The sequence below is a fragment of the Macaca mulatta genome, chromosome 12, assembly GCF_049350105.2.
Source record: "Macaca mulatta isolate MMU2019108-1 chromosome 12, T2T-MMU8v2.0, whole genome shotgun sequence".
In the NCBI taxonomy this organism is placed as follows: Eukaryota; Metazoa; Chordata; class Mammalia; order Primates; family Cercopithecidae; genus Macaca; species Macaca mulatta.
In genome coordinates, this window is record NC_133417.1 from 127,719,568 (window position 1) to 127,734,578 (window position 15,011).

The following is a 15,011-nucleotide window of genomic DNA, read 5'->3' on the forward strand; positions in this document are numbered from 1 at the left end:
AATTTATTCCTCCAAATTGTACTCTTCCCCACTTCTCCCATAAGAGCTTGTTGAAACAGACATCACACCTGGCTCTTCCAAATATGCTTAGCACTTAGCACAGGTGCTGGACATCATAGGCACAGAATGAATATTTACGGAATAAATACATAAACAGACATAGCTTGTTCTCCGAAATCCCCTGGGATTCAAGAACCTCGGACTTTGTGTAGAGTAAAACAAAACAAAAATCCAGATCTCCAAGAGTCTTGAGAAAAATCTCCCTGTAACAGGGATGCCTCTTCTTCCCTCCTGTTTTAGTGTTGGCATTTTGCTTTGATTTTATTTTATAAAGTTTATGACCACCTTAAGTAGCATTACAATTCTACTTTTTAGTTTCATGTAACAGGGTGACTACGTTTTGTTTTTTAAGTTGTTAACATACCATAATGTAAAGGTGTGTACCATATTTTTTACTAGATTGCTGATTTTCTGTTTTAACTCCCTAAGTCTGTCTTTTCTGCCCACTACCAGGATAAGCAGGAAGAAAAGGATGTTTAAAAATGAGAATGCATTTTAACAGGTCTCGTGTGTACTTTCTGATAAGTGTTTCTCAAACCATCATTATGATGGGTTAACTTCATTAGACCCGTTTAAAAGGTGAATTTATAAAGTTCAGAGGCAAGTGATTTTTCTAACATCTTTGTATTAGTTATCTATTGCTGCTGTGACAAATTACCACAAACTTAGTGGTTTAAAATGCAAATTTGTAATCTCCCAATGGGTTCTTCTTGCTGCACAAATAAAACCAATTCACTGAGACAGTTGTATTGCAGTTGAGAAAGAATTTAATTAATGCAGGGCCAGCTAGCCAAGTGGCAGACGAGAGTTTATTACTCCCATCAGCCTCTGGGTGGGGCCACAGGACCAGTGGAGTCATGAGTCATCATGGGTCCAGGTAGAGTCAGTTGGTCACCAGAATGCAAAAGTCTGGAAAACATCTCAAAAGACAAATCTTAGGTTCTGCGATACTGATGTTATATGACGATGATGACGATACAGGAGCAATTGGGGAAGTTACAAACCTTGTGACCTCTGGTCACATGACTCCTGGGCAATAAAGGAATTGTAGAAACATAAGCTGGGGAACAGTGGCTGGTTGTCCTTTAACTATGCCTACGTCTTAGCAGAATTCAGGCCTCTCCCAAAATTCTAATATTGTGGCCTTTCATTAGTCTTACAAAGGTGGTTTTCATCCCCCAACAGGGAGCAGACCAGTTTTATGGAGGGACTGTTATCATCCTTGCTTCAAAGTTAACCTAAACTAAAGGCCAAGGCAGGCAGATTACCTGAGGTCAGGAGTTGGAGATAAGCCTGGACAACTTCGTGAGACTGCATCTCTCTAAAAATACAGAAATAAGCCGGGTGTGGTGGGGCACTTCTGTAGTCTCAGTTACTTCAGAGACTGAGGCAGGAGAGTCACTTGAACCTGGAAGGCAGAGGTTGCGGTGAGCCAAGATAGTGTCATTGCACTCGGTGCAAAGCGAGACTCTGTCTCAAAAAAACAAACAAACAAACAAAAAATAAAAAATAAACAAAATTAAACTAACCTAAATTCCTCCCATGGGTAGCCTGGCCTACGCCTAGGAGTGAGCAATTACAGCCAGCCTGTGAGGCTAGAAGCAAGATAGAGTCAGCCAGGCTAGACGTCTTCTCTTTCATAATCTTTGCAAAAGCAGTTTCAGATTTATTCTCTTATAGGTCAGAAGTCCAAAGTGGCTCTTATTTAGCCAAAATGAAGGTGTCACCTGGGTGGTATTTCTTCTGGAGGCTGGAGGGAAGAATCTGACTCCTGCTTTCTTCCAGCTCCTAGAGGCTGCTATCCAGATTCCTTGACTCACGGCCACTCTCTCCATCATCAAAGCCAGCAGCTTAGCATCTTCAAATGGTTCTCTGACTTTGACCATTCTGCCTCCTCCTTCCATTTCTAAAAGAAAAAGAAATCCTTGTGATTAGGTTGAGCCCACCCAGAAAATCTAGACTAATCTCCCCACCTCGAGATTATTAATTTGAGGCTGAGAAGGAGAAGGGATGAAGAGAGGTTGTTTAATGCATACAAATATACAATTAGAAGATATAAGTTATAGTGTTCAATAGCACAATAGGGTGACTACAGTTAAGAATAGGTTATTGTCAGGCCGGGCGTGGTGGCTCACATCTGTAATCCCAGCACTTTGGGAGGCTGAGGTGGGTGGATCATCTGAGGTTGGGAGTTCGAGACCAGCCTGACCAACATGGAGAAACCCCATGTCTACTAAAAATACAACATTAGCTGGGTGTGGTGGCACATGCCTGTAATCCCAGTTACTCGGTAGGCTGAGGCAGGAGAATCACTTAAACCTGGGAGGCAGAGGTTGTGGTGAGCTGGGATCATGCCATTGCACTCCCTAGGCAACAAGAGCGAAACTCCGTCTCAAAAAAAAATAAGAAGAAGTTATTGTATATTTCAGAACAGCTAGAAAATATCTGAAATGTTCCCAGCACAAAGAAATGATAAGTGTTTGAGGTGACAGACATCTGAAGCACTCTGACTGATCATTATGTGTTCTATGTATGGATGAAAATATTACATGTGCCTCATAAATGTGTACAATCATTATGTATCAATGCAAATTTGAAAATAGAAAGATCGCTAATTGCATATTTGACGTCTCTTTTGCCCTGTAAGGTAATATATTCAGTTCTAGGATTTAGGACATCGAAATCTTTGAGGGAAGCATTACTCTGCCTATTGCAGAGACCCATATAATGTCCTAACAGAGTTCACTTTCTCCACGTTTCTAGCTTTCTGCATATACAAGAAAAAGTTTTTGGCTTTTTTTTTGGTGTGTCTTCTCCTGGTACTTCTGTCTTGGATATAACTTATTTGATTTTACAAAAAAAATCACAGCCTCTGTGTTTGTTTGAATAAATTGAGGTTGAAAAAGTGTTCAATGACAGTAACGATACCTTAACAACATAACGGGAGAGGAGGCAGCGTCTTGGCAATTGAGACCTGTGAGTTTTAGACAGAGATGTTTAAAACTTGACATACTGCATGAACTCACAGAGTCTTCTAACTTTTGTCTTTTAGGCTTATGTACAGAAGTACGTCGTGAAGAATTATTTCTACTATTACCTATTCCAAATTTCAGCTGCTTTGGGCCAAGAAGTGTTCTACATCACATTTCTTCCATTCACTCACTGGAATATTGACCCTTATTTATCCAGAAGGTTGATCATCATATGGGTTGTAAGTATTACCACTACTCATTAACTGATGCTACTTCTAAAACAACTGCTTCCTTTGATATTCAAGTACTTTGCAAATATGTTTTTTGTTTGTTTGTTTTGTTTTGTTTTACCACTTAGAGTTGGATTTGTTGCCTAATTTACTTTGGAAACATTAGAAAGCAGTGACCACAACTTGTGTTCCCTGAGCAGTAAGGGAATTGTAGCAAGGTAAGCTGGGGGACAGTGGCTGGTTGTCCTTTGTGCCTACCTCTTCGCAGAATTCAGGCCTTTTCCAAAATTCTAATCTTGTGGCCTTTCGTTAGTCTTACAAAGGCGGTTTTCATCCCCCAGCAGGGAGAGGACCAGTTTTAGGGAGGAACTATTATCATCCTTGCTTCAAAGTTAACCTAAACTAAAGGCCGGGTGGGCGGATCACCTGAGGTCAGGTGCCCCCCAGGTTCAAGCGATTCTCCTGCCTCAGCCTCCCGAGTAGCTGGGACTACAGACGTGCACCACCACGCCCGGTTATTTTAGTATTTTTAGTAGAGACGGGGTTTTGCTATCTTGGCCTGGCTTATCTCTTACTGCTCTGAAAACAACTTGTTTTATTTGCAAAAACCAAACCTGTGATTTTATGTACCTTGAGATATACTTTCCCAAGGGTAGATCAAAGTAGGAGAGGGCATAAGGGATGACCAGAGAACAAAGGACCTTTCTAAGGACCCACAGAGGGGTATGAAATGCATCCTCGCAAGAGGCCTATTTTAGTAAAATTTGATCAGAAACTAAAATCAGAAGCTGTTGAGCAATACCTTCAAGCAGTATTAAGTGACCATACACATAGGAGAAGCCAAAACACATAAGGCAAAGCACCTTCCTTGAGGGAACGTCTAGTGTAGCAGGAGCAGCTGCAAATACACAGAAACCATGTGACAATCCCAGGTAGACAGGCAGAGCCTTTTTCTGCTATTTCACTGGTAACCCTAGCATTTAATTTTGTTCAGGGCCAAATGAGTTCTGATTTTGTGTCTCATTGAAGGAGATGGTAGACATTTGGAAGGCAGCAAGGCATACGCAAGATATGCAAGATATGTAGGTTTGGTATCAGAGAGACCTGAGCTCAAGTACAGTCCAGGCCCCATCTGTGTGCCCTTGCTCTGAGCCTTACCTTCCTCATTTGTAAAATTGTGTGAATAATGTGCCTTCCCAGAATCATCGTGGGAATATCTAGAGTGTACACAGAGCTCCAGGCCTGGCATGTGGAGGACTCTGCAGGTCGCTATTTGAGCATGATAACGCATAGTGACTAGTGCATGAAGGTGAAGGAGTCTTGAAGATCAACCAATTCTAAGGTCAGAGGTTATTTAGCTGGTGGAGGGAACTTCCAGACAAGACTGTTTCCCCGACTCAAGATTCTGCACTAGAAATAGAGGTTCCGAAGCACTTGGTTGGGTATAAAAGAGAAGATTTCAGCAAGTGACTTTCCTATGGTGGGCTTTATGTTTTCTCGTTTGTGGAACAAGTAGAGTGGAGCTGATCAGGGCTCATAAATTCGAATGTTCTCAGGGGCAGGAGACAGAAATAAAGCAGCAATGTCCTGGGTCAGGGTGAGGGGTGGCAAGGGCGCAGTATCCACACAAACCCTTCGCCACGTGGTGACAGAGGGACTAGGGAGCAACTGCCCCTGGCTCCACGTGGGACTCCCCATCCCTGTCTCCCCATAGCCCTCTTTTGAAATCTAGCTTCTGTCTAAAAGTGTAATGTGCGAGTCTGCAAAAGCATAAGCATCTTGCAAATCATAAAGAGAACATTAGTCCAGTTGTCCCTCCCGTTTCCGAGGCCACTTCTGTGTCCATGGAGCAGGCAGGATGGGGGCAGGAGAGAGAGAATGGGAATGGTCCTTCTGTTCTTAAGATCTGAAAACCCATGGAAAACCCATGGGCTTGAGTATCTTTCCCACTGTCATTTATTTTCTAAGATGTGTGTGTGTGCGTGTGTGTGCGTGTGTAAGGTATAAGTGTGTATATATATGTATGTGTGTGTATATAGGTGTGTATATGTGTGTATATACGTATACAGGTGTGTATATATGTGTATGTGTGTATATAGATGTGTGTATATCTGTGTGTGTATATAGGTGTGTGTATATGTGTATGTGTGTATATAGGTGTGTATATATGTGTATGTGTATATATGTGTGTGTGTGCATAGGTGCATATATGTTTATGTATATAGGTGTATGTGTGTATAGGTATGTATATGTGTGTATATAGGTATGTGTATATATGTGTGTTTATGTGTGTGTATGTATATAGGTGTGTATATATGTGTATATATATGTATATAGGTGTGTATGTGTGTATAGGTGTGTGTGTGTATATATGTGTGTTTATGTGCATGTATGTATATAGGTGTGTATATGTGTGTGTATAGATGTGTATATGTGTGTGTATAGGTGTGTATATATGTGTGTAGGTATGTATATATGTGTGAATGTATGTATATAGGTGTGTATATGTGTGAGTGTATGTATACAGGTGTGTGTATGTGTGTGTGTGTGTGTGTGTGTGTGTGTGTGTGTGTGTGTTCTAAATCCCAAAACCTTAATAATGGTTGAGTGGGGCAGACGATGAGAAGTACATTACACAGGAATACCTTATAATGTGTTTGATCCGCTCATGGCCAATTATCTCCCCCACTGAGGGCGGAAAACTTTCCCTGAGAGCTGGGAAGACCTCTAGACTCTATAGAAGGCTGTGGTTAGGGGACTGTCTGGTTGCCATTATTGGTGGTTATTTTATGCTTTGTATTCCTCATTTCAAAGTATCAGAGTGCCTGTTTGAGGCAAAATGACAAGCTTTTGTCATAGAGTGAGGCAAATAAAATCTTTGCCCGAGAAAGGAAGAAATAACCTCTGAATCTGCAGTTTGTCCTGAGGTTTGGCCACCTGTTTCTTGACTTTTTAAAATGGCCTGGTTCACCAGTCCCCCTGTGCTGAGAGTTCTGTAGTTATTCTGTGTGGTCATTGTAAGGCAATGTGAGAAGCCTAATGTAGTGTGAGAAGCAGTGTGAGAAGCTGAGGTAGTGTGTGCATTCCTGCCAGTGCCTGGGATGAGAGTGGAGGTCATTCCAAGGGAAGAGAGGAAGAGAGGAAGGGAGAGAGGGGGAGAGGGAGGTGCAGGTGTGCTTGCGTGTGTGCATCTGCGTGTGTGTGCATGTATTTGTGTGTGCGTGTGTATGTAGGCGTGTTAGGATTAGGGGTGCTCTCTGATGGGCTACAGAGACAATAATGAGAGGTACTTGGTTTGGCTCCAGAGTTGAAGGTAGACGAAAGGAAGAAAGGAAGGGCAAGTCCCTTAAGTGGGGGCGAGGTTGGGAGCCTGGGGTGGATTAGGGTTAGGTTCTGGTACTTGGGCCAGCCAGGGCAATCAACTTCCTGCTGAGGCAGTCTTTCTTCAGTAAAGGATATCCCTGTATTAGTGGCTGCTTCTTCAAAGGGGTAGGGATTAAGAACTGTTAATTATATAAGGGACAGAGCTGGAAGTCTTGTACTGAACATCTTATCTCACCCAAAACTCATTGGAAGGCAGCTTTGTTCAGGATTGCCAAAGCTTGCCACATTTTATATTAATTTGGGAATTGTCACTGGATGAAGCCCCTACAGGTTTTATTGCTTTTAAAGATCTTTTGTTACATTAAGGGTAACTCACACTATCTGAAGTAGCTCAGCAGAATTTATGCTTGTATCAAGTTCTCTCTCCTCACAATTATAATTAGTCCTCACCTGTATTGTACATCTTCTGTTGCTTTGATAGGCATCTATGTTCATTATCTTATTTGAGCTTCATAACAATGGGCAGTATCATTTTCTAAATTGGAATAGTAATATTTCAAATATTGATAAGCCATACCCTATATTGAGCATGTAGTATGTATGCCATTCACTGTCAGAGTGCTTTACATGTTTTACTTCACTTAATCCTACCAGCAATCCTGAGAAATAGTTATCACCAACCCACTTTACAGATCCTGAAACTGAAATACAGAAAGGTTAAATAACTTGCCCAAGATCACACTGGATTAAGTGGCAAGGTGGATTTGATCCTGTGCCCAGACCTTGTCTACCAGGGGAAGCTGCCATGGTTGTTTCTTAGAAGAGCACAGCTAAGTGGCATAAGGAGCACAATATTTTTTTAAAGATGCTAAAACTGGGGCTTCAAGCATGAAAATGATTTTCCCATAGTTTTCTTCTATTGCATATTTATTTTGGTTTGTGTTCCATTTCTGTCCTTATGGCATTTATTAACCGTGTACTCTACTTAACTGTTTCTTATCTACCCTTCTTAACCCATTTATAACTAGTGTTCCTTTATTGGAACGCGAAGCTTGTGGGTTATTTATATCCTACAGCTCAAGGTCATCACCAAGGTCTGATTTTTCACACACAAAAATTTGCAACCTCCAGCATAAATGGGTTAACAAACCTCAACAAACCCCACAGTATGGGATAAGCTTTGGTTAAATTAGCTGAAACACATCAATCAATTCACTATTTCTCTCCTTTGTCCTGTATCAAGGTTTTTAACCTATCTTTGGGCTCAAAAGAATTTTAGACATTTGGCCAAAAAAGATAGCAAATGGATTTTCTTATTAGGATGCTTATAAAGAGATATTGAGGATGATGTTTCAGAAGATGAGTCACTGCCCCATGGCGTGATTATCTAATCTCTTCACTTTCATTCTGGCATGGTGACAGATCTAACAAAAAATAAAAGCTTTAAAGTTATATTTCTGTATCTTTAAAAGGTTAGAGGCAACTTCATTGAACTTGGGTGGTGGTTAGTTTTGTAACATGAAGCAAAATCTCACTTTTTTGCTAAATTCCTCATTTTGTGAAATAGCAATGCAAACATTGATACCACAACTGATCCTGGGAGTTTGAAAGCCTCATTTTCTCTGTTCTTATGATATGTTACACAGATGTTTCTTTCCACGGATATTTCATGGCATTCATAATGAGAGGTAGAAAAACACGAGATAAACAGATAAAAATTGAAAGTAAGGGGAGCACAGATACAAAAGAAGATGAAAGCCCAGACTAAAGTGAAATGTGGCATGCTGGTTCAAAGGTGAGCCGCAGATTCATATTTGAGCTTTGTCTTGACCAACCAAAATGAAGTTACGCTATCCACTAGGAAATCATAAGCCTATTTCTAAGAGAGCAAACCTTTTCCTGACTCATGAAATTGATAGAATTGTCAAGGCTAGTGATACATGTTGCTCAATTATTTTCTCAGAAGTATCTGGTGTCAGTACCCGCTTAACATCTGTGTGAGAGTACTCATTCTGACTCCTTTTCCTGAACTTTCTGTGTTCTCATTTTTAAATCATTGCTAATTTAGCCAAAGAAAAATGGTATTTCCATGCATATATTCATTGCAGCAGTATTCACAATGGCAAAGTCATGGAATTAACCTAAATGCCCATCAATAATAGAATGGATAAAGAAAATGTGGTACATATACAGCCACAAAAAGGAATGAGATCATGTCCTTTGCCAGGGCATGGATGGAGTTGGAAACCATTATCCTCACCAAACAGTCACAGGAACAGAAAACCAAATCGCATGTTCTCACTTATAAGTGCAACTGATTGATGAGAACACATGGACACATGAGGGGGAACAACACACACTGGGCACCTGTTGGGGGGTTGGGAGGAGGGAGAGCATCAGGAAGAATAACTAATGGATATGGGGCTTAATACCTAGGTGATGGGATGATCTGTGCAACAAACCACAATGGCACATGTCTACCTATGTAACAAACCTGCACATCCTGCACGTGTACCCTGACCTTAAAATAAAAATTGAAAAAAAAGAAAAATGGTATCTTAGTTAACTTCCCGTTCATATATAATTAGTGAAGATGAAAACATTTTTCATACTTTTATTAATCATTTGTATTAACTTGTATGAATTGTCAGTCTGCCTTGTGAGTATTTTTTTAAAGGGGCTTTCATTTTTCTGTTGATTTCCACCAGTTGTTAACATAGAATGATACTGAATTTTCTGTGTCTCAGAGGCAGTGTATCTTTATATGTAAGATGTTTAGAATTCTGTTCAAGACTTTGAGAAGTGGTATTTAATTCTATGGTATCATCCATAGTGACCTAGGAAAATCCTTTAAAATAGAATTTGAATGCTTTTATACTGAGTGCTCACTTTAGTCACAGACCTCACCACTCCCTATTGTCTTACCGTTTATGACCTCCCTGGTCCTTTAAAGGCCATTTAATTTGGGAGTCCTGTCCTCGGACACTTAATGTTTCTGGCGTGTAGTTTCCCTGGCATAAAAGAACTTATTCGGGGGGTGACCAGACCTTAGAAAACCTGGTACACACTGCCTGAACTCCAACAAAGTTAAAATTTGTTTTTAAGTTTCTTCTTGCTTTTCTTTTCCCCATTTGTAAGATTTATTTTTTCACCTAACATCAAAAGATATATTCCCCACCATTCTAACATAGCACGGTTATTTTTAAGTAAGTGTTATCGTAACCAAACTGTTACTATGGCTTTTTTGATTATGTTGAAGCTCTGATTGTCCCTAACAGTTTCCGGACAGGGTTAATCTCTCTTCTAATAATTATTGGCTTTTGATCATCTCCCAGATTGGAAGCAAGGAGTATCTGTGTGAGAAGAGGGTGGGGCTGCTTCTACTTCACCAGCAGCTTTGAGGTTTGGTCAGAAGGTTCTGGTCCTACAATACCATGAAAGGAGCACCAGGGTGATGTAACATAAGTAATGTTTCTTAGCTTCCAGAAACAGAGACCCACTCTAACTAGCTCAGGAAAGTAGGAATTTGTTGTAAGGTGATGGAAAATCTAAGAACCAGAAGTTCACAGGAACAAATGCTAGTGAATAGTTTGGTTGTCTGCTATAATTCAACTGTGATTTTCCTGATATCTTTTTCTTTATCTCCTGCTGTTGGCTGCTAACTTTCTCAACTGTCTTTTATTTGATTGATTGATCGATTGATTGGAGACAGGGTCTTCCTCTTGTACCTAGGCTTGAGTATAGTGGCATAATCATAGCTCACTGCAGCCTCAAACTCCTTGGCTCAAGTGATCCTCCCACCTCAGCCTCCCAAGTAGCTGGAGCTACAGGCATGTAGCAGCACACCTGGCTTAGTTGGGGTTTCACTGTGTTGACCAGACTGGTCTCGAACTCTTGACCTCAAGCAATCCTTCCACCTTGGCCTCTCAAAGTGCTGGAATCATTGGCCCCTCAACTGTCTTTCAGTTCAGATTTTCAAGATAGCCAGACACAGCCCCTGGTGTAGCCTGGTAGCAAAAATCCATCCATCTCTGACCAATCCATAGATTGGCTGTACTTGGTCCAAACAGCTGAATTGGGCGCGGATGGACAATTAACTAGGGCCGCAGAGCCATGGGCCAGGTTCTGGAACATCAGGAGACCTGGACTGCAATCCTAGTAGTGAAACCTTGTTCAAGAACTTGGAGATTCTGCCCTGCAGATTTCCTAGCTTCAAAGTGAAAGGACCCAGCTAGAAGATCCTTGGAGGCTTGTGATGTTATGATTCTTCATTATATGTTTGCTATGTGACACTTAAAGCAGTTCATCCATGGTATAGAGGAAAACGGAAAAGAAGGAAAGTTGGGCGAAACAACCTTTAAAAAAGTAGAATAGAAGGTATTTCATCCTTGTGCAAACTGAATGCTAATGTGACTTTACCTACTTTGTCTTGTGTTCTGAATCGCCTCAGTATGAGACAGTACGCTTGAAAACGATATCAGATCCATTGCTAAATAATTGTTAGCTTGCTTGCTGTTTTTTGTATTCAGCACGACTGAAGGAATGCTTTAAAGGACAAATGCGTAATTACTTGGCAAATATAAATATCCATTTTTTTTGTAGAGCCAAAGTCCTGATGGTAAGGAAGCCTTAAAAGTTGAAGATTCCTCTTAGCAGGTTCTTCTGTTCCTATCCTTCTAAGACAAATTATGTTAAAGAGCTCAAGTTTAAAATGGTGGTTTTTCCCTATCTTACACATTCTGATGATTAGCAGCTAGCTAGCTGATACTTACAGTAAAAACTACACTGAAAATTTACATTTAAATTGGACATACTATTTAGATAGCATTTAATTGCTATAGAGTTTAGGGTATTATTTTATGCAACAGTCATAAATTGGTTAAGGAGTAAACGTTTTGTGATAGTGTGTCAAAATGGACTAGTGTGTTTTGGGATGTGGGCAGGCTGCCATCTGGCTGTCTGATAAGGGAGTCTGTCACCTGGTTAAAGACAAGAGGGAAAAAGCTGGTCCCATCCCTATAATTCACAATCCCTAGACTGGGGTCAATCTTAGTGCCAAAAGATGACTTTAAATGTGATTATCTCTTAATCCTCGGTTTAAATCACTACCCCTTCACTTCAAAAGATTGCCCTGCTTGTTAAGTTGGTTCTTGCTTGAGATTAATGAGTCTTTAAAAGTATTCAACAATGGCCAGATTGTCACCCTCACTAACTTGTATTGAATGGAGTAGAATTAGGCGTCAGAGATTCTGCCTAGTCCCTCTGAAGTGGAATCTGTAATTTAGCCTTAGTTAAATATTAAGTAAATGCCTCTAGGGGGTTTATTATAAAAACTGCATTGGTTTGGTTTTGAAACACAATAAGGAAAAGTTTTGGTTTTAGTGTAGATTTTAAAAAAAAGAAAAAGCCCTTAAAACTGCACTTGTGGTGAACAAATAAATTTAGATCTCTCTAATTATCAACCATCATTACCAGAAAAATGATTCTCTTTTTTATGATGATGACTGGAAAATGTGCCCACATTCTTCCCTCCCTCTCTCCTTCCTTCCTGCTGCCCCTTCCCCACAGCCGCTAAGACTGCAGTGCCGTTGGTGGAGTAGAATTGTTGCTGTCCCAGATAGAGCGCATTGTTCCCCTCGCCCCCGGTACCATTTCTGATGCTTCATTTACCGTATCATGTGGATGGGTGATGGCTTTAAAGCTTTGTCATGTAGAAAATTGTTTGGATCATCAGGATCCTGGAGACAGGAAATGTTTAAAGATGAAATTGAGTTGGATCTGCTAAAATGATGCAAAGAACTAAGCACTTCATACAGAGTTTTATTGTGGAGTTAATCCTTCTTCCCTCCTTTTGGTCTTATGCTAGCTGTTAATGTCTTACCGAGAAAAAACAAATAGTCATTGCCAAGTTACATGTAGACGCCAAACCAAGGAGCATCCTGATAAGGCAGAGGGTAAGGAACTCGGTTTCTCTCTTGCTGTGGCTAAACCTGATTCCTCCTCCACTGTCTGCAGGCAAATTGGTCCCTATAGAGACTTCTTTACAAAGGCACCGTTCCAGACTAGATTTTGTTCCAGATTCTCTCCTACTCATTTGTTAAACAAAAGGAAAGATAATGAACCAATTTGTACACGATGGAGGCCTTTCAGATAAAACTTTCAAACAAAATCTTAATTTTCTCTCTTTTTTAAACCAGTCAATTCCATTTGCAAAGCTGCCATCTTGAATGGATATGGTTCTCATGTTTACTGCCCCTCTGCTACAGGTACGAGTACTTTACACACGAGAACCTCGTGTTACAGATGAGTACAACTGAAGTCCAAGAGATGAAGTGGCTTGCTCTAAGGGACACAACCAGTAAATAGAATAGGTAGTGTGTATTCTTGGCGCTGTCTCTAAACCCCATCTGTTCTTTTCCACTGCGCCATGTTGCCTTAGATGGCGAAACTTTACTCTTCTCCCCAGTCCAGTTATTCAGAAATGTGCTTTGCCTATTTGGTTGGAAAGGCTCTGTTTAGCATCACAGTCTCATTTGCAAGTGCCTGTATCTACAGCAGCCATATGTCAGATTTTCTAGATATTTTCCTTCCAGTTCTCCATGCCTTGGTCCTGGTACATCCCCTTCCCTCCCCTGCATTTGTCAGACTGTGTGTCCCAGATTTTTCACACGTACTCGAAAGGCCAGAGCATCACAGGGACCTAGCAGGGCGGAGAAGGACTTTGGTACTTTTGTTTCAGAGCTGGAGGCCTGCAGAGGGCTGCCTGCAGATCCTGTGGGCTTGTCATTCCTGGGCTCATGTTCTACTTCCTTATCCTATTCTGCAAAGCAGCCAAGTGGAAAAGAAGGAGTGAGGGAAAGAGCGGGCCCTTTGTCCCTGTTGGGAGCTAGGGATTTGACCTAAGGGGACTGGGTATTTTTCTTGTCAATTCCTCCCCCCACACCAATTTCCCAGGCTCCTTGCCTCTGCCTGCCTTCATCTTCCCCACACCCCATGCCTGTCCAGCTCCCGTGTGAGTGACAAGGAACCTCCAACTCCTCACCAGCTCTCCTGTCGCATTTGAGGATTAGGAAGTGTTCCCCATGCTGGGAAGGGGAAGGAGAAGCTTTCCTTGGTTAAGTGCTCTGTCTGTTCACAGCTGAAGAGGCCACAGTTTATTTTGGCCTCTGGGATTTTTCTGAAAGCTTGAGAACTGCAAAACAAATGCAGTCTTTAACTTAACTGCTGTTACTGCTTCTCTTCCCTCTCCTTTCACCAGCACAGGGTGGGGCTTCCCAGGGAGCCCTCGCTAGTTAGAGGGCCCAGTCTCAGGGAAATGGCCTTGACCTCCATTCCTCTCTTGTGGGTTTGGCTGCCACAGATGCCTCTCAGGCTCTTTTGGTGTAGTGGCCTGGATGGGTTGTACGGTGGCAGGGAGGTGCTGTGTTTGCTATGCGGAAGCTGGGCCTTAGCCAGCAGAGGCTACCTCTGGGAAACTGAGGCTTTCTGAATTTGATTCCGTGGGTGCCAGCCCCTCTCTCTGGACATCTGCCCTCCCCTAGCATTCCTGACCATCTCCTGGTGCCTGAGGCCCTGGCCCCAGTGGTCTCCTTGCTTGCCTACCCTTGTTTTTGTTATTATTATCATCTTCGTTATCATTATTGTTATTATTCCATCCTCTGTGAGGTGGAATAAAGGGTCTTGAATAAATAATTTGCAAAGAGCCACAATATGACTGCTTATGAATAAATAACATTATAGAATTTGTAAACATGAGCCACATGTGTCTGTGTGGCCATAGTTTGGCTATTCCTTCAATGAGTATGGACTATTTGCCAGCTTTCAAGATATTCACTCTCTGTGTGGCAAGGGCCATCATTTACAAGTCATGATTATGTGCTAGATGCAGGGCTGTAGCCTTTATAAATATTCTTTAGTGAAGTGTAGGCACTACTATTATGACTCTCCTTTTAAGGTAAGGAAACAATGTGAGAAGGCCAGCCAAGCTGATATGGCCAGAGGTGTAGATCCTGGATTCGAACCAGTAACTATCTGATTCCAGAATCCTGGCCATGAACTTCTGTGCTCTGCCCTAACCTTTTCCCTTCATTATGGTATATAGTAAGGCTCTTTTTGTCTGTATTAAACATGTTCCAATAAATTTCATTTTTCATTTTGCAAGTAGCAAACCACATTAAACATTTTAAATTTTTTAAAATTACAAATTTTTTTCTTAAATCATACTGTTTGTTGATTTGAGAGTAATTCACCTTTTCCTTCCATCTGTCTGTCTGTCCTTTGTTGTGTTTGATTGCAGCATACAGTTTAGATCGTACTTAGGATAAGTGGTTTGATGTAAAATTAGAAATGACTTAGAGTTCATGATGAATGTGTGAGAAACGGGATGGACATTGGAGAAGACTCACGAGTCTTTTCACCTAAAAGG

General features: G+C 41.2%; 1 protein-coding gene across 2 annotated transcripts in view; it reads left to right on the forward strand.

Moving 5' to 3' along the window:
- The window catches only part of SGPP2 (sphingosine-1-phosphate phosphatase 2), a 140,978-nt gene that overhangs the window by 48,277 nt on the left and 77,690 nt on the right, over window positions 1-15,011 (forward strand). For both annotated transcript variants that reach the window (XM_001107876.4, XM_077957712.1), the window contains exon 2: window positions 3,113-3,271. In XM_001107876.4, coding sequence (XP_001107876.1) covers window positions 3,113-3,271 — 159 coding nt within the window. The remainder of the gene's footprint in view (window positions 1-3,112; window positions 3,272-15,011) is intronic.